The 21,392-nt window shown below is 35.8% G+C and overlaps 1 protein-coding gene across 2 annotated transcripts in view; it reads right to left on the reverse strand.

Annotated features, from left to right (window-relative positions):
• LOC117416847 (neuronal tyrosine-phosphorylated phosphoinositide-3-kinase adapter 2-like) overlaps nucleotides 1-19,858 on the reverse strand; it is a 42,775-nt gene extending 22,917 nt beyond the window's left edge. Inside the window, exons 1-3 of one of the 2 annotated variants that reach the window (XM_034028269.3) lie at nucleotides 19,110-19,858; nucleotides 16,949-17,181; nucleotides 32-330 (exon numbers count right to left, since the gene is read on the reverse strand). In XM_034028269.3, coding sequence (XP_033884160.2) covers nucleotides 32-330; nucleotides 16,949-17,151 — 502 coding nt within the window. In that variant the 5' untranslated portion in view covers nucleotides 17,152-17,181; nucleotides 19,110-19,858. Of the gene's footprint in view, nucleotides 1-31; nucleotides 331-16,948; nucleotides 17,182-18,567 lie in introns of both variants that reach the window. The other variant, XM_034028268.3, reaches the window with a different exon arrangement.
• Nucleotides 19,859-21,392: the final 1,534 nt, after the last annotated feature.

A 21,392-nucleotide genomic window follows, 5' to 3' on the forward strand; every position in this document is an offset into this window, starting at 1 on the left:
ATAAGGCAATTTAAAGAAGAAAGGAACTTACCGTCATTTTTATCCAAATCCTTCCATGCTTTACATGTTGTCCCGGCATTGACAGTTTCTGAGGAACTACTCAACTTAGTGTTGGGGTCCCGTTTGGGTTTGGGGGGAGGCTGCTTGCGTGAATTGACACCGTCATCATCTCCACCCCCAACTGAGTGCAGAGACTGTGACCTAACAGAAAATCCAACCCCACAAGGGTGGGGTAGTCGGTCCTGTGGGGCAGGCATTGTCATAAATCCCATTCGGAAATGCTTTCCCACATAGCCACCATCGCCTCCTCTTGCAACGTCCTCCCCGATGCTGGAAGATAGGCAAGACTTTAATATACACTGAAAGGCCCAAAATGGTATGTTATCTGTAACAGATACCTTTGGGATATTTTATAAGATGTACTTAGCATTTTTGTTAAAAACAATTACTAATAACTTTACATATTAAAAGAAAAATACTTATATTAATGAAACAGTAGAGTCCAGACATGAACAGTTACTGATAATGTCAAAGAAAGTTGGACAAATATAACCACAAAGTTGACTTTATCACACTGGAGCCTTCTGCATAATTTCGTTTTTACTGTTTGCTTATTAAGGTTAATAGCAGTTTTATTGCAGTCTACCAAGATGATTTATTGCTGTGAAGTGTTCCAGTCAACCACTAGACATTTCTGGCTTTCAATCAAAAATGCAACTTGGAACCAAATGGAGCATAGCCATTTGACTACATCAGAATCAAAATGTGTAGCATAACATTTAACAGAGAAAAATGGAAACTAGTAGCCAAAAAAGTAAGATTTCCAAAGGAATCATAAAGCCAGGAATTGGCATATTTAAGAAAAAAGTTAACAAAATAAAACAATATATTGGAGACAAAGAAATACATTCTACAATTGACACTTGATTCACCCCTCTCTTTATTAGTTTTCAATCACAAGCCATTTATCAAATACATTCTTAATTTAGGGAAATATTTTTTTTCAAAACAACTCTGATACATATTGCATTGTAGTTAAGTCAACTACAGCCTTTTCCCCTCCTGCTATAAAAATTATATTTTTTGTTCGTCAAAGTGCCTCGAAAGCAATTACAGAAAGTTAATGCATCATCACATTTTTGCAACTATGGTTGACAATGACATCTTTCATCTTAAACATTAAAAAAAATATTTCAACAAGTACAACCCCCTCTGCATGATATTGCATTTAGAGGGGAGGACAAGTCTAGCTGTTGATACATGACAAATCACCAGGCATTAGGAGATGTACTGCTTCCAAGTCAGTGTTACAGGTTTTAAGTACAGCAACATACAATCATTAAAATCTCTAATAATCTGACTTAATATTTTAAAGACATGGGAATTCTAAATTCAGTTTTTAAAAATATAATGCTAATTCTTTGTCACTTTGTTTTATTTATACTGCATGTAAATTCAGTGGTGTCTGGTTTTCTAACGCGTCATGTAAAAAAACCTGACTTTATTTTTTACTGCTATATGAGCAAAGCACTTTAAATGAGGGACTGTTGAGTTGAAAAGACCAATTCATAGAAGACATGTTTGTGGGGCGCATTAGCAGACACCATAACTGGGCTGGTTGAAGAAGTAAATTAATTAAGACCACATACAGCATTTAAAAAAGGGGTCTGCCAGTGACCAAGCCAGTTAAAAGGTGTGATTATACAATACACAATGTCAATATATAAATGTGGCAGGATTGTGTTTAATTATAAATATGGTTAGTGGGATTTGGTTTGATTTTTTTAAAATAAAAATGTGTATAATTTGTATGATTGGGAAGTGTTGGATATGGCAGGGCTTTCCCTGCCTAATTGAAAGGAATGTGCAGCAGGTGGCCAGGTGGAGAATTGACAATCAATTAACCGTGGCTAACCCTTGGTTCTTCTTCTTGGCAAGCTTTTGTTTTCTTAGTTGTGGACCTGGACGCTTGTGCAGCGTTTGCAACATCAAACCCTCTGTGTCTCTATCGTTCTCTCAGCAGATACCCACACGTAACAGTACACCCCTGTTACAATGCCATATATAACTGGATAACTAAATCAAAAATTATTAGAAATACTTCTTTTCATGGTCAATCAGGCAAGATGAGATAGCTTGTTTATGTATTGCAGTATAACAAGCAGGAGCCTTATTTAATGTGGGTTTCTGGGGTCTGCACAGTACATTTTGGTCAAATATGAAAATATAAATAAACAAAAAGAGCGTTTGTAAATCTTTTTACTACAATATCCTCTGTAATGCCTTTATTAAAGAGTAAGTAGTTTCAAGCTTCTAGTTGTCTATCACAGATGACAGGCTAGGTCAACCAAAGTGTCGTTATGGACAGTAGAGGCAGCACCATCTAGTGATCTGGCACGAGGGCCAACACAAACAAACAAATAATAATTATAACACGTATCGTGCTGGTTGTTCCAGCATGAGTAGCAATTGTCTTCTTCTTCTTCTTCTTCTTTTTCTTCTTCTTCTTCTTCTTCTTCTTCTTCTTATTATTATTATTATTATTATCTCCTCGCTCGCTCTTACTCTCGTTCTCCACTCCTGAACACTCTCCATGCAGCCAAAGGTGCAGGTCATTTATATAATGGCAGAGGGATTAACTGGCTATATTAATGATCTTGTTAACCCCTCAGCCATAGTCTGCACGAGTTTAATAAATATGTATGACTGAATAATTACTAACCGACAGTCACGCATTCTCATGAGGTATTAAAATACAAAACAATAACAAACAATGTCAGATGGCACCTCGCTCATCCTGCCAAACATAATACATAATAAAACAACAAATACAAAATAATACGTAATATGCACAGGGGCGGGGAGTACCCCATCACAATCTTATATTGGGGTTATAATCTATGAACCCTTTATACATTGGTGAACAAGAACACATGAAGACTTGTCTTACTGCACAGCTAGGGGCTAATCACCTCTGAAGATCAAAGCACATGATCTGGGTCAGCAGCTTCAAATGACTTCTCCAGACCATACTGGCAGTTGAGGTCGCTTAGCTATTCAGCATTTTTTTAAAATAATTTCTATTAGTCAAACACTAACAGAAATTAAGTAAAAATCATATACATTTTAAATGATAATATATTTCCTTGGATTTCTTTTCTTTAAAATCTCAAAATCTCGATCACTTCGACCACAGCGATAGTGCCTGTAAAGCTCCAGGCTGAAGTACAAAATCTAGCTGAACTGCAGGATCTCAAATTGGGGTGGAAAGCAGTTGTGTTGAATCTTACCAACGAAAAGACCTTGTATGAAAAGCAACAGCAACCTGGGTTCAGATTCTCAACAATCTGGTATACAAGTGAAATACGTTACAGTAACTGCTGACTTCAATGTGTATTGTAATGCAGTGAGCAGCTATGTTCAGGTGGACTGATATGAGTGCATGACTGCCTCTCTGACTGTCTGGATTCAGTTGATGGAGATGAGAAGAATACTAAGAAGTTAAGACAGTGCATTTAGAGGAATAAAAAATAAAGGTGCAGAGCGTGATTATTGTGCAGTGATTTCTAACCAAAGTGCATAAAACATGTAAGTAAGCACTTTTTTTTTGTAGCTTTACAAGAAAATAATACATTCAAACTGCAGTACTGATATTAAAAATAATGTTGAATATCTAAAAAAAGAAATAAATAAAAACTCACTCAGCAGTAATATGTTTTTCCAGCACATTTGTAGCTTCTAAGGCGAGGCAGAAGGATACATTCAAGAAAATGTAATTGAAAGCTTAAAATCATATATATTTTTTTATTATTATTTTTATAAAATAAACGTAGAGCCATTTTATAAGTGTAATAACCCACTATCTTATTTGGGTGTGTACCCTGTCATGGGTTATTGCTTACAGTACATAGTTAAGGGGTGGTGGAGTTATGGAGTTTCTGACCCCACAGAAAAAACAGCCCTAATATCACTGGTTACAAGCAGAGCAAGAGTAAAGAATAACTCAGATACTCTGTGGAAGAGAGCTCCAAATCCCCACCCTGAGTATAGTTCTGAGTCAATCCAGGTCACCATAAATAAAGCTTTTGTAAGTGATTAGCTTGTGACTGTATAATTGAAATTGTAATGGCTTGGATTGGAAATCGAAAAAGAAAGCTCTTATCTGGTTCAAAAGCTACACCGTAAATCACTGTGAACATTAATTAAGTGGGCAGTCCGCTCCTCTTTCGGTAAGTGCTGTCTGTATTGGTGAGAGAAGATTAAGTCAAGATAAATGCCCCCCTTAATAAAATGCATTTTTGCCGTAATTACTCCAGTGTGGTCTGCAGATTTTTAATTGCGTTCCTCATATATCTATTGGTCCTGAACTCTTATTACATAAAGGTTGTAATAGAAAAAAATGGTAATGGTATAAATGAACCCTGTTAGTCTGTAAAGATCTGCTTGGCATCATCATTGTTCAGGCAGAAGAAATGCGAATGTTACAGACATTGATTTTAGGCTGATTATTGACCCAGGGCATACATCCAGATAGTTTACATCCTATTGGAACTAGATAGTAGTCCAACATCACACGTCACAAGTTCATGCATGCATTTGTATGATTAACTGGGTAGTTGTTTTAGATTCAGATCCAAGTCAATTCAGATATGTATCAATCTCTGTCAATGGTAACTTAAAAAACCCTAAAGTTAAAATTAACTTTACCTTAACTTGCACATGTAACATATCTGTATAATGTATAACGTATAATGTATAACTAGTAACACTAGTTATTTGCTAAAAGCAATACTAATTATGCTTTATTCTTAAAATGCAGTGTGCTGCAATGGGCATCTAATGGCTATGAATTCACCAAGATATAACGTTTTTGCCAACATGCTGTCAGACAGAATCAGCAATAAATAATAAAAAAGAATGCCAGAAGACTGGTCAGTCCATTCAAATACAGGGTTAAAAATCAAACTAAAAATGAAATTAAAAAAGGTAGAAACTCTAGAAATTGGTGAAGGACATTGATAAACACATTTATTTCACACCAGGGGTCTTTTAGTAATGCATCTAGTGTCTGCTAACAGTTATGGACAGGAATACAGTCATGCTGTCTCGCTATCTTTCCTGACAGTCAGTCATCTGATATATGACAACTAATTGACCACATAGGATTCTAGGCTTTTAACAGTTTTCACCCGCCTGTCTTTTTGCTATCACATTAACATCCATTTCATTTCATACAGCAGCATTAAATTTGACTTTAGTGAGATTGACAACATACAGAGTCAGATTGAAAAGACTACATTTGGGGAGGCTAGGTGGCACAGCAGGTTAAATCACTAGGCTTTCATACCCTTTTCTCTAGAGATCTGGGTTCAAATCTGGCCTTGGATCCATTTGTATGTCTCAAAGGTGCTCTCTTTGGACAGTAGTCCACATCACTATTTGACACAGTGGACAGTTTTGTGTGCAGGCAGCAAGCAGTCTCTTATGAAGTGTGATCCCCTGTGGTGGGAATCTGATTTTTATTCAATCGCAGTGGCATCGCAAACAGTACCTTGAACAGGTGTTGATTACAGTATTGGGAACTGCTTCCTGACCCTGCTTAGGTCCAACCGAGACAAAACCAGAGAAAAGAAGACTTGTATTAAAACTAGTGTGGATGTGAAATAAAAAAAAAAGTAACAGTCAACTAAAAAATTAGCCCATACTAAACAAGCTCAAAAGAAGAGGCAGAGAGCGGAATTCAGTGGAACTGAAAACCAGGCTATTTGAAATCTTGAAAAAGGTATAGTTTTCTGAAGATGCCAAACAAATCCCATAATGCCTTGCTTCGTATGTGAATTTAAATGATTCAAATTAGCCTTTTAAAGGTTTACTTTAAAAGAAAAAACATGAAGAGAAGCTCAATTGTTAAGCCTGAGTTGAGGAGTTAAATGAGTCGAGAGAGAGAGTAGAGTCATTAGTAACAGCAGGATCTGCTACCTCAGCTGGGCTTCACTGCAAGCCACCTCATCACTGAGCTCCCTGGCACTAACGCTGTCTGTGGGGCTGGATCTGTCTGCACTTTTACAAGTAAAGTATCATGCTAATGTGCCACTTTAATTTGTAAATTAATGTATATACTTACTTAATTGGTAATGCAGCAATTTTAAATGTCAACGTAGCAACCACTAGTGAGCATGCATAATTGCCAATGTATTGTTAAGTTTGACAGCTAAAATAGTTATGCTTTATATTAACCCTAGTAACAACTAACAGAAATTATATTGTAAATTTCTTAGTAATGTAGTCAGTAAGTGTAAGGGTTAGGAGATAGGACAGAATATTACAAGATTACTTGGTAACAATACAGTAGTGGCAATTACTGTTGGTTGATAATATAATTCATTACTGCTAACAATTCTAAATCCACAGTCGTTGAAAAAATATAGGCGAAGCAGCCCTAATATACAAATGAACTGGTCTTTAAAAAAACAACAGGCTGGTTGGACAGAGATCAACCACACCTTTTTACTGTGGTATACCACAACAAAGGCATAGTAGAATAGAGTAAAGTCCAGTAAAACAGTGACATCATGCTAAAACGGCTAACCATGGTAGTTATAAGCACTCATCCCCCTTAAAAACATATACAAAGCAGGGATAACATTATAAGCATTATAAGAGGACCTGAAAGTTGAAATTAAGACAATACAAATAATTATATAACAAAATACAGAATTGAGATGGTGGATTAGAACAAAGTGCACTCCATTCTATTGACAAACACTAGAAATGATATGTTTCCCTGTTTTTTTGTTTTGTTTCGTTTTTTGCTTGAGTAACCTTGTAAATGGCATAATGAGCAATTCTCCTAATGGCTACTGACATCTGATGTCAACTCAATAAATACATGAACTATCATTGCCCCTCCACATAATGTTCATCTGCAAGGTTTACTGCATAATCCAGCTGTGCGTCACCCGCTCGTAAGCTGGCTCAGAGCTTTAGACGATTTCTGTTTTAGAAAAAAAAAAAAAAAAACATGCATTAAATAAAATGCTTGTCCTGGCAAAGTGTAAATAGGGTTGTTGTTATTTGTTTGTTATACTTCTCTAATATGCTTTACTGTATATTTAGTATAGGGTAGCCTGGTGGAAATTGATACCATATGTGCATGTTTTCATTAATTCAACTACTCACTGCAAAAAAGAGAGACATATTTAACACCCTAAATCCCCTATTTATATAACCCTACTATACTGCATATTTGGTATGCTATTCTTATCTTGAGTGTAAGAAGTTATGGAGTTCTGATGTACTGTGCACAAATCTGGTCATTCATTTTTTCCTATATTTACTTCCACTCTCTTCTCTAGTGTTTTTTGGTAACTCTTTAGTTCAAGGATCCATTATAAACAGCCCCTAATGCATCTACAAATGTATTATAGAGGATGTTATAAACAAACTAACACAATAAACAAACAGACTATAGTAATACGGAGATGTTTCATTAATGGACGTGTGATTTTGAGTGTTTTAAAGTGTGAATTGCTGCAATATCTGATGTGCTGCACTGGGTTATAATAATACAGTGCTGAGAAGGGGTAACTTTTTTTTGGCAAATAAAATATTATTCATCATTTGGTAGCCCATTTGCTGTGTGATCACTATTCTAAATAGGAACAACCATATTTATTTAAAAGCATATGAGTGCCATATTGACGTAAAGAAATATGATTGCTCTGGAGCATTTAATTTCACTTGATCTCATTTAGAATTCTATCAAGAAGCATTCTGCCACTGGCAGTTAAGATTTTTTCCCCTGAATATGCAGGTCAATTACTTTAGCAGTCATGTGACAATGAGATCATCATCCTGCTTTTTATAGACAGTTTTCTAAGCACTATCACTATAGTGCATTTTTTTAAAGTCTGTCTAAGATCCAGCATCTTAATGAATAAAAACTATACAGTCAGTTCCTTATTACAACACACATTTTGACCTAATATAAACTGGTGATAGTCAATGTGACTTATTTTCTTGTCCTGTTATCTGTTTAATTACAAATTAAATCTATTAATTCTCACAATGTCAGTCAAAAAGGTTTGTGTTGATTAACAGTACTACTTGTTTGACCTGAATTCTAAATCATTCACAGTGCAGAACCCCACATGTTATTTCACTGTGAATACATAGACCACAGAATGGCCACCCATTGGTTAGCTGCTAAAATCTGCCTAGCAACACACTCCAGTGACACAGAAACCAAACACGTAGCACACAAAAAGCAGACAACTGTAACTGCAGCCAGGAAAATCACCCCCACTACCAAATCAAAAGGTCTGTTAAGCTGCCACACGATAAACAAAAATATAATATATACATACAGCATATCTGTTTACACTGTTTTATAAGCTGGAAAAGCACCACAGTGGCAGATGATACTATTAAACATTAACTAAGGTAAACATGTGGTATTATTGCTATAAGATAAGTTACAACAACAAGGACCTTCAAGGAAATACATATCTGGCAACAGCGACTTAATGGCGATATCAGTAAAAAGAGGCATTTTTCTTCTGCATACACTGCTTAAAACAGCCTTCAGCTATTTGCAAATAATAAACTCAACTTCCTTGGCGTACTGCTTTGCAGACAGCAGACAAAACTCATAGCAACCATTTTCTTAGATCTGCCATAGCCAGTAAGACACATTGTAATACACACCATTGTGTGCAAAGCAGCAGTCTGGCATTGGATGTGTGTTGTAGTTCTGTTTCTGACGCTCATACGAGAGCCATACTTTCTTTTGTAAAATGGGATAATGTGTTCAATTATCCAAAATCATTCAAATAAAAATAATTAAGAAAAAACAGCAACATTAGCAAAGAGACCAAGGGACCCTTTCCTGTATCTATACATCTGAGGTCTGAATGCTTTTAATATACCTACTGTATGCCGAATACCAAACTATAGGCCTCCTTGGTTATACATGCTATTTGTATAAATAGAACCTCTGCATTCTTCAGAGAAAGAACTAAGTAGCAGAATGGAATGCAAGCTCTATCAGAACGCCCCCCAATGTTGGCAGCATGGGAGCAGTATTGGTAGCTTAGCAACAAATGAAATGCTTTTGGCTAAATAAAGAGAGAAAAAAATGAGCGCTTCATAGAGCATGAATGTGCACCCCACATGTGCATGGCCAAAAAATGAGTGAAATGCAATATTAATATATTTCCCTAAAGAATCATCTCAATTTAGATATGTGTTAGAGATATTAACCCTTCTCCACAGTCCCATAGTAGAGTCATTTTAGTGAAATGTATTCAGCGTGTAATCTTTCCCAAGGACACTGCATTACTTTGTATTGAGGGAAATGGTTAAATACAAAATAAAAAAGATTTAATGTGTGAGAATTCTGTGCAATTAACAATTTCAAAATGCAAGTAGCCACAGACAAGAGATTTTAACGGCCCTGATTAACAGCATCTTTAAATGTGTTTATGGGAGACAGTTCTCCCTACAGTCTAATGCTCTGAATTCTCTGTGCAGACTGGATCAATATTGGGCTGACACAGCTTAGTACAGACATCATACAAGCTAACCCTTAAAGCATTTCAACTGCATTATAAACCTTCTGCTGTACAATAGCATTGACCATAATGGTGTTCTGTTTGACTACAAGGAAGATTTATCTGCACCTATAAAATAACTTTATTAATCACTGACATAAAGGACCATTGTTTGATTCCCTGTTCATTTCATTACTTTAGCTAAACTGCAAATTCTAAACTATGATAGCATAATACATGTAACCTGTCCCCATGATATCAAAGTATTTCTTTGGAATTTTGTGAAAAGGCTGTATATATAACTGTGTGTGTTTATATATGTAATGAACAGTAGTATCATATTTTAAAAATATGGTTTTGATAACAATTCACTAGCCTGTACAATTGACAGTATAGGTAACAAAAGGAATATATGTGTAAAGGGAGTTTTGTTCAGCATGTGTTTGTGTTTTTAGTCTGTCTGTTGCTGCTTTATTTGAGTGTTTGGGAAACTTAGAAGACAGAGAAGAATTTTAGGGAATGACTGTCTAACTCTGGTCTACATGGGTCTGCACTCGGATAAGAGTTACATCGGATTTAAACCCTCTTAGAGTGCCTGGGGAAATCACACAATTCTAAGTTGGGGAAACAACATATACAAAGTAGTAGTGAAAACTGGATTTTGGGAGTATGTTGATATGGTAATGTAGTTGGAAAAGTGAATGTTACAGTTTTCTAGGGCACATGGAGCTGATTTCTGAACTGTAGTTTGAACGTGCTATTGTTACACACTGCATTCCAAGCAGCTGACTTCCATGTTGAAAGTGTTCTCGATTGCTAGAGGCACACTTCTGACTGAACTGAGGCATGTCACGTGCAATTTTTCACTCTTTGACATTTTACACAGATTTCAAAAGGGCAGTTTCTACATTCTTTCAAAAAACATATTTATTCTTAGTGTGGAAACGATTAAAATCGTACCTAAAATGAATTCTGCCTGGTCATTAAGCATTAAGTAAAATAGCTTAAAATGTTATCTGATACTTCACGAACATATTCTATCAGATGAAATATACAGTAATACCAGCACTTTTCAATGCCATCTGTGTTATTAAATTAAATAATAAAGAACTACCATAGCTCAAAGGTGTTAAGTGAGTGGGAAAAGAATGCCTGTACAAGACTTGCATGACTTACATGCTAACCGAATGGATGCCATTGACAAGTTGAGAGGTATGTACTGTCATTTTACAGCATTTCAAGCACAGAATGGTCTGTGCCTCCCACAAAGAGTTACAATTCCTTAGGAACAGCATGCTTAACATTGTTCTTGAAAAGCTAATCCCCCATGCTAATGCTCCCACTATATAGGCGTAGGATGGAAGTGAAAAAGAAAAGGATATTTAAAAAAGAATGACTCAAATTGTCATCGAGAGTGGGAGTGTTACATAGCCATTGGCAGATCAGACAGCACATCTGAAGGAAAAAGAGATTAACTTCAAATAAACAGCCTAATGCAAATCATACATTTAAGTGCATGATTGGCACAGTCAACGAATACAAAGTTCTTACTAAAGTTAAAACAATTCAATATTATAGGATGGTACTTTTATATATATATAGGTCTTACACATCTGGTTAAGGGTGGACAAGCACCAGTAGTAGTAGACTGAAATATAAAACCCAGCCATATAGATTTTCTTCATTGTTAAGATCATTATAAAAGAGCTCTGGGAGTAATTTGCAATTTTCTGTATTTCAATCTCACACATTCTTATCTTTCACTTGATATGTCTCAATATTTTAAAATTATTTCCCTTTCAAAGCAGTTGCTTATCATAAACTACACCTATCTAAACATTAGTCAAAGCTTCAGAAATGAAGCGAAAGCTTGTTACATAGATTATCCTTTAAAGTGTGATAAGTCATTTCGGTATTAATGTCCTCTTCCTTTGTATCCATGGAGGCAGGTGGTCCTTGAAGGTACAGTATAGCCCCAAGTGATTTCATATGCATTAGCAGAAGGACCTGTACCGAATACAATCTTGCTTTAATCCAATATGCTTCAAAACCCTAATCAAATCACACACAGCATCCATATCCACTAAATGTATTGAAAGTGTTCTCTCTGATCCTGCATTTGATATACCGTACTATATGCATCTGATGTTGACAGACCTTTTCAGATCTTCAGGAACTGGACTCCTGAAAAAAGTCCTTCACTTTGATATTTCTCCCCTGTCCCTTCCCGACAGCTGTCACCCTATCAGTCAAATTCCAAATGCTTTCAGTAAAACCAAGATGCATTGCACAAAGGCAGTCAGATCGGCACTAAAGCTTGGTCAGCTGTTTTTATATCGGTACATCACTGCCAGTGGGAAGTGCATGAAGGCTTTTCTTTCCAGAGCTTTTCTAGTTTAAAGAGCATACTTGAAAATGATCTAACCCTTTTAGAAATCAAGGGATTTGTCTATTCTAAATCCATTTCTGTTTTCCATTATAACTCATTCTATATCTATTCTATTTGTCAAGTCTGGCCTAAATAAGGGACATGCCGAAATAATACATTTCGACATTTGGGAATCGAACATGAAATACTGTATTACTATTATGGCTTCAGGTAGACTTTTGCAATATCATTTTGTAGTTTCTTTGTTTACATGATATTAAATAAAATATCTACATTATGTTTATATAATTTTTATTTATTTATTTATTTATTTTAATTATGTCTCAATCTTAAAATTCTAGGTAATGCAAAACATTTGGCCACAGCTGGATATGTCAAATATGTTAAGCTGCAAAAGAAGTGGAGCCCCATGGGTGTTTTGCCTTAATAAGTTGTATATTAATAAATGTATTCATTAATAAATCACTTTTACTTTGATAATTAGACAATTCATTTCCTTAGTAGGTGACAGGGGTTGTAGCTACAAATAATTCCTAGAATCTCACAATGACCCCAAAATACACATACTGTATAAGCCAATTTCTTAGTAGATGATTTTATGCTTTGCTCTGATACCATACCACCCTAGTGTTACCAAATCCTGTGGTGACTTATCTTGCTCCACATACCTTTCTATTCTTCACAGCCAGTGATATACTACATGGCATGATTATTTATCAAATCCATTCTTATAATGAGACGATTTTATACTGTGAGTCAAAGGTCATTGCTTTGAGTGAATGAAAATATATACAGCAAGCTAGCATACAGAAGTGAAGCAGGTAACAGCCATTTTTAATCTGTACATTTTCCAGGCAATTGTTATGATTGCAAAACTAAGGTACAGACCTGCCATATGCACTTATGCGGCATCTTGTGGGTTACAGTTCTATAAAGAGCCCTACTGCAAATAGTACATAGCACAGAAAAAACACAAAGATTAAAACGCAACCATCTTGGTTTTATTAACGTTATGCACGGAAGTCTGTATTCCAAACTCATACTATAAGTTTTGAAAATGAACAGGACCATTTTCAAATCACTTTCAACTGAATCCCAGTGGCAGGTGGAAACAGGGGTTTGTATGCCAGGCCTGCAAACTGTGCTCTCTGTTCATCTTCTATAGTTACAAGCTGGTCGGGGGGGCATTATTAATGTATTATGGCAGGCTCTCCAGTGTGATTGTTTCTGTGTTTGCCAATGACCCAGAAAGACTTTCAAGTCAAATATGTTTTTTGCATGGTGCAAAATCATGGATTAAGAATTCAGCTTCTTTGACCCAAGGAAACGTATTATAGGGAACTGAATCCTCTTAGTGACAAGTATACCTCTATAGCTGTTCTAAATTGACGGAGTGTAAAGTAGCGTTCTGTCGAAGCAAACATTTTACCCCATCCTGAATGTATTAACTGGTCCAAAATTAATGAGACACAGCATAAGATGCCATATTTAAATGCTTAAATGCGCTGCGCCGGTGCTCAAAATGGGCTACCTCAGTTGGACAATAGGTAGGTCATTTGGAGAGGCAGAAATGACAGTTCAAAATGGGCTAACCTGTGTTTTAAATAAAATGTACAGGTTTTAACCCACTAAAGCCAGAGTAGCTCATCTGGAGAGACAGAAATAACCTGTGTTGACTAAGTGTCTTCACTTTATATTATATTATCATTATATGATATAATGAAATAGCCGGTATCGAGCTATAATTTCATCCTCAGGGAGATCAAAAATGGTAATGCAGACCCTAAATACTCTCCCTTCTTCTCAGTACTCTCCCTCTGTTGGGTTGTTCAGGAAGGCTGGGAGCCTGCACTCTCCGTCGTAAGAAATACGTTATGACTGCTGCCATTATGCTCTTTCCTATCAGCTGCTTTCTGACTTTTTCTTTGCGCCCAAATAAGACCAATTTGCGACCTGACTTATTTGCGGACCCTTTTAGAGGCGGCACAGCTGTTCTGCCACTTCATAAATCTAATTTTAATATCACAGACTTCATTTACAAATGAGCCCCACCTACAATTTGCCCATACATATAATTAAGGCTTTACATGCCTTAAAGTGCATGGCTAATGAACGACAGAGCGTTGCACTGCGGACCGCATTTTGGCTGTGCTAACATGGCCTTAACTTGCCTAAAGTGTAATGATACATAAGGGGCAATTTTATGGCCTGTGTAAACTCGGCACTATGTCCTTAATGTCGTCGCAAACGCTTGATACATGACCCTCAAAGTCTTTGTAAGTGTAAATGATCACTGTTTCTACAATTACCAAGATGCCAGTCCTTGAGGGTGAAAGATGTCAACATTCTTAAAGTATTGAGCAAGTATATGATCATTTGCTGAATGATTTCCATCTTACATTTTTGTGTTGATTATTTCTACAAAAAATAAAAATATGTTCACTGCCAACAATAGATAATAAATTATTAGGAGAATAAAAAATAGGTTTCAGACCACTACAAAAAGTGACTGTATTGCAAAAATGTATTAGGTTACAAACATCTCCAAAGACATGTCTAAATGCAAAATGTGTTCTTCAGCTGTTGCAGTATTTTAAAGACCAAAATAGTTGGGAGGGAAAACTAAATATTTAACTATATTATATTATACTATATTATATTAAATATTATACTAACTAATATGATTTGAACTAATAATCCAGGAATTGTATGCATTAAAATAGCAAGTTAGTAAATGCAGTGTACATCCTCTCACAATCCTGGAATGACTGGTGAGAGACTGCTCTCTATTCTCCATTTCAAAGCTCAATATAGCCAAAAGTCTCACATGTCCGATTCTGTTTAAAGGAAATCAATACATTATTTCAGTAAAAAGGACAATGCTGGTAAATCTACAGCTGAAAATGGGGACTATATAGATGCTTCAACTTTTCATTTCATTCATAGATGAGAAAAGAACCATTTTTATCAGACACTGCTATGCACAGGTGAATTACAGTGTGCTTGATTATCAAGGTTGTTACTCCATCTAGAATCTAGTGCAGTGTGTCTGTATCACTTAGGTGACTGTAATCCATGGGAAAGTTTTTTTTTAATACAGGCAGACCTGTGAACACAAATAGAACATTACAAGCTAGTATATCTTGAGTCTCTGAGGGAGATGTGAAAACATGGAGCTCCCTCTCAACAACAGTTAGAGATAATAAAGGTGGATTTTACATTTACTCCAAATAATTCTCTGGCATGAAATGAAGCAAACATTCTTTATGGAAAAAAAATACTATGCATTTTGTTCACACTTAATGACTCAGAAGACTTGTGCTCTACAAAGAAAAAAAATACTCATTTACAACCTCAGATCTCTAGACAAATGAACAAACGAGGTAGACATTTTCTTTCCCCCTTTTTTATATAAATGTAAATGAATTTCTGCTGATAATGAAATAAAACTGAAAGATATTCATTCATGTATTCTGGCACAATTAAACTCCTCTCCTTTGGGCCAGTATCTTGTTTTTAAAGCATCCCTCCTGACAGTGGTAGAATCTGCTCTTGGGAAACTGATCTATTACTAGGCAGAAAACAGCCCCTGTCTGCTAGCCGTATGATTTTATTCAGTATCTAAGGCTTTTATACTTAATCTCAGATTTTTCATCAGTTACTGTAAAAATTAGGTCATCTCATTGACCTACTTATGGTCTTCATGAAAAAAATGTCTAGCACTTTCCTTTTTATATCTCTGGCTCCTCAAAATGTACAGTATGTTTAATATTTAATGTTTGCAACAGCCTATGGCATTCTTAAAAATGTTAGATTGTAATGCCAGGTAAAATTCCTCTGCTCCCATTAAAGCTAGAGCAGTATTAGCAGAAAACAAAATGGGATGTCATCAACAAATCTAAGTAGGATGGATGCAAATACATAGCATCACCATATCACATTGTGTCTGCCTTATACAGTATGCATGGTGGAATAATTTGGACCAACATAAGCCCATAACCCACTTTATAATCAATTTTATGAAAGTTATGTAGCCAAAACTTATTTTGCAATTTTTTATGAAAATACATTATATGAACTATCTTTCTTTTTGATATCCATCACTATGAATGTTGATATTGCAGGTTGATGTTATTTTAACCCTAGCAATGCTGCCAGAAATTGTCTTTGACTTGACCTCAGATACCAGCATCCAGGCTAATAGACTTATCCAACAGCCATGTAGACTTATATGCTTCCCCCACACCCCTCTTCTTTCAGCAGGAGTCATGATGGAGTGAAAAGAATCTCATGAGAACTTAAAATCACAAACATTATAATAAAATACAACAAATAAATAACTTGCTGTAGGAATGCATTTTTTTAAAATTGCAATTGCAATCATATTTTAATGGTTGCTGTTAAGATCTTCAATCTCTGCAATATTACTAAGCAAAGACTCATATTAGGGACCCCAAATAAATAATTACATTTTATTTTGCAAATGGATCTAATCTAAATCTCATTAAGGTTGTCAGGCCTGATAAAACTCTTAGTGAATAATTTAGGTGCTAAATGATCTGTGACAAGACCAAAAAAAAGAGTAGGTTTGAGTGTAGGAGGACCTCCATGCAGGGAAAAGGAACCGCAGTGATCAAAACCATCTTCAGTAGTCATTCATCAATTGATTTGATAGTTTGAGGAACAAGCAGGACATGAAGCAACATTTAATTAGGATTATCCCAGACCAATATAAACAAGACTTAATTTCCTTTATGTGCTGTTATTGTCACACAAATAGGACTGTTCTACAAACATACATTTAAAAACTTTTAAAAGCAAGTAAAATACCAGGTTTGTTGCCAGTATTATTAATCAAACAGTGGCTGTATTTAGATCCACTAATGGTTAGAGAAATTGAAATGACCCAAAAGTGAGCTTTAAGCTTTGAACTCAACACTGTGTTCTATTCTCTGTTTCATCTGATGAATTTGAATAGATAGGCTTTAAGAGATTTCATTTTACTTACCGTTTTATTGCCTCTTCCTGCCTCCTATTTTTCTCATTTTTCTCTTTCAGGTAAGCTAAGTTGGTTTCATTCCTCATTCGGTCATTCTCCCTGGCAATGTCTGAGGCATTCTGTATAACCAAACCATCGTAGACTCGGAGTCCTCTGTCTTCAACATACTGGAAAAACCGAGTCAAAGTGGCTTCTTCTTCTTTTGAATTCATTGTTTCTCAAAGGCAATCAGAAAGTACTTCCTGTAGACAAGTACAAATGTAAAACAATCTTTTAAAAAAGCTGTCTATAACTGTTTTTTTTAATTATTATTTTTATTTTTTATTTCAGCATACACTGGTTTGTTGAATTTGTTCATGCTAATTTAGTCCATGTATATAAAATATTGCTCCCTATTATTATATAACATTTTTAAAATGGTATCTGGTAAGCTATATTGTTATATTTCCCTTGCATATTTTCCTTGAAAGAAAGCATTCCCTCTGAATGTAAGAGCATCATCATACCACTGACAATTTCATCATACTAATGCATACTGGAACTCTTTTGTTATTAAACTTAGTTACGTATTAATGGTTATTAGATAAGATGTTTATCAATTCAGACTGACTTCTTTTTCAATTTCAAACATATGGTGCTAATGCTAGGAGACTTTAATTATCAAATAGTAAAATAAAAATTGGTGTATAAAACAATGAAAACAACATATCTGTGTACTGTTATTATGTAGATATACTAAAGAGAATTTTGTAAAATAATTGTACTAGTATATATTTAAATAATAGGATTTGTGATAGGAAATTGGTTTCTGTATTTGTATAGATGACCAAACATATGCTAGTTTTGATGGCACATTAAAATTATTTTGTTTTACATTTCTGCTTAAAGGTCTGATCATTAATGAATACTGTATAGAAAATAAATGTTTGGACAAATGTCTAATTCGATTCTGATGGCTTATTCAAAATAGTCCATTGTGAGGACCAAGCACTGCACACAGCATTTCTTTGGCTCAAAGAATAGATTTTTTTTTAGCTTAGCTGTGTGGAGATTGGAACATTTCCTTACATCTGAAATTGTCTGCATAGATTAACTGTACGGAAATGCTGTTTAAGGCACTGCTGATGCTGGTCTATGAAAAGGATTTAGCTTTGTTGATTTCCAAAGACTGTCAGAAATCCTCCTTTTAATCCTGTAGCCCTTCCTCTTGTTTATAGATGCCCTGGAGGCATTTCCCTAGTAGCCGTAGTACTCTAGATGGTTATTTCTCATAATTTAGAGCTCTTTTGAAATATCAATAGGGTATTAAACATATGTACAAAGAACCCAAACCAACAGAAACTCCAATTCAGAATAGTACAGAAAGTGTAAGCTACTATATATATATATATATAAAGAGAGAGAGAGAGAGAGAGAGAGAGAGAGAGAGAGAGAGAGAGAGAGAGAGAGAGAGAGAGAATTTTACACTGTAGCACTAAAAATGAGTTTTATATGTAATTTAAAATTGCTTTACAAACCCATATCTGCACTGTTTCTGGAAGTCTCAATCTGATTTTAAATGAATATCCATATTTTTGTAATCATAGGCTATTTAATCAGGACATCAAAGAGTTAAAAGGTATACTTACAAAAAAATGCTGAATCTAGCTCTGTGGTTAATTTCTTCTTAGCAAAGCCTTTTTCTGCAGTTAACTTCAGTGCAGGTAAAAAGGTAGATTTCAGCACCATAAGAAAATGGCCAGTTAATGGCTCAAAAATAAATATTCTTCACTTTTGAAGTCATGTTTTCATACAGAAAAGGCTTGGAGCAGCTCCTTGGAATCCCATATTAGTGTCAATTTGACTATAACCATCTTCATGTCCGCAATGCAATTCCTTTTCAAATTGGTTGCAAAATATTTCAGTGGTGTAATGGAACCAAACAGTGCTTCTTCATTCCCCCATCACAGAGAAAAGAGACAAGGGGAAGCTGCAAATTGTACCTTGCCTGGATGTCCAGCAAAGAGGAAGCTGGATGCTTTTTTATCCACTTTACCACACAGAACAGAACAACACAACCTAATGCAGACACATCAGGCTCACTAGCAAGCTTCATTTGCACATGGTATTTGTAAAGACAAAACACAGACACCACTGGCAAACAAAAATCAAAACAAGTGGGGAGACCTACTTTCAAGAAAGATGCTTCTTCATGCCCCTTAGATACAGAAGGTTGGGATCCGCCTGGCTTGAGGTATTATCTCTCTCCCGTGACCACCACCGGCAGGCTTGCAATCTTTAGCTGCCTCAGTCTGTCAAAGCTGCAGCAGCAGATTAATTAGGGATTCGTAATTGTAAATCACGAGACAAAGAGCAAGCCTACCTTCAACAGCGAAGCAAATCTCATCCCTTTTTAGCGCTCTCTCTCTCTCTCTCTCTCTCTCTCTCTCTCTCTCTCTCTCTCTCTCTCTCTCTCTCTCTCTCTCTCTCTCTCTCTCTCTCTGTGTCTGGGTTGCAATCTGTCAACATTCACCAGCCCCCTCAGACTGCATTCCAGGACCACGGACAGCTCCTGCCTAGGCCAGTCTTTGACAGAGGGGGAAGCAAATGAAGCAGCAATCACCACACAAGCAGGAAGGCGATCTCACTCCGCATCAGATTTCAGCTCCCAGGGGTGCAGGTCCTCATTAGAGCCTCCTGCCTAGGCAACAGCTTCTCTCCTGCTTTTATCTCTGCATGCACAAATTCTTAGAAGCAAACAGGGAAGCAAAAATAAATAAATAAATAAAAAAGGATTACATGCTAGACATCATTTACACAGGACTGAATAGCTACCAAACAACTATAGATGAAAGAAAAATGCAGATCTTTTATTAACAGAACTCCAAACTGGCACCTACTGAACAGCAATGTGATGCACACACAATTACTGCTGATGCAGTTTACACTGTTACACTTGGGGAGTAGGAGGAGCTTATTCATCTCATCAAATACACCTGCTTTCAGGTCACCAGCGCCTCTCAGCCACAAGTACTATTTTGTCAGGTTTCTAAAAATAATACAAATGGAGTTCCTGCTGCAGAGCTTATTGGCTAATCATACTAAGTGCATGCAGAATGATGGAGTGTCTTTGAAATCCCCCCTGATGTATATGATGCATACCCTCCTCCTCTCTTGTTGCAGCAGAGTCTTTGGGGCCGAGTGCACTGAGAGTCTGCTATAAAAGGGTGCTTGAAATGCAGGTCTTTAAATGGAGGTCCTGAAATTAGGTCTTTACAAAAAGTGCACTATAATTGAAGATGATGAGTGTGTTTTGAGTTGTATACACATTTATCTGCCAGTACTTGACAATAAGTCAGTGCATAAGGATCAGGGCTAGTAAAAAATACTAACTTTAAGAACAGATCTTAACATGGACAATTACTAACCAGACAAATGTGTTATATGAAAAAAGGCACATGGGGCTGGAGTAATCAAGTGCATGGGAATAAATCTGGCACTTTTTTGTGTCTTTATATTAACCCACAACCTGTTACTCATTTTGTAATATTAACAGTTATATGTTTCTTTCACAAACAAAAATGATTCAAACTCTACTGTCAACCTATAATCATACAGTACACCTCTATTAGAACACCTGATACCTTTGACATCAACAACAGCAAGAACAGTGTATTATTATTATTATTATTATTATTATTATTATTATTATTATTATTATTATTATTATTATTAGTAGTAGTAGTAGTAGTAGTAGTAGTAGTAGTAGTAGTAGTAGTATAACTTGTTTGTATTATTCAAAATAATATATATATATGCATGACTAGAACATTGATTTAAACAAAATAAAGAAACACTGAATAGTACTATGTTGTTCCTTATTGTCAAGTTAAAATTATATACAGTACTTGATTAGATTATTTTGATTAGATTCCCATTAGATACATCTTCTATCCAACAGTTCCATTGCACATTCTAGCTTTCTGGGTATACCTAAAAATAATAATAAAAAATACTTCCATATCAGCAAACAAACCCAGAAGCAAATCGCATGGTCCCTTCAATTACTGATTCTACACAGCTTGGAGAACAAACGCTGCTGAATTTAAAACTTGTTACGTATATATTTACCTTGCCTGCTTCTTTTCTTGCACATATCCAAAAAAAAAAAAAAAAAAAAACTCTAAAAATAAGAAATGGACTGTCTGGACCATCTCACCAACCCGCCACACTAAGAGACCAAATGAAGACTCACTACACTTTTCAATTCTGTTCAATTACATCACCTTCTTCAGTTAATTACCATTATGTTGTTTAAAGAGGAGGGTTAGGCTGGTGGTTGCAGCTCGCCTTTAATTTAATATGAGCTGCTGCTCAAACCGTGAGCTGAGCATTCCCTTAGGAGGGCTCTGCTTTTATTTGTGAGGCAATAGCACACAACCTATCTTCTAATCCAAAACACTCTGACTCACAG

Source organism: Acipenser ruthenus, chromosome 12, assembly GCF_902713425.1.
Source record: "Acipenser ruthenus chromosome 12, fAciRut3.2 maternal haplotype, whole genome shotgun sequence".
Classification (NCBI taxonomy): Eukaryota; Metazoa; Chordata; class Actinopteri; order Acipenseriformes; family Acipenseridae; genus Acipenser; species Acipenser ruthenus.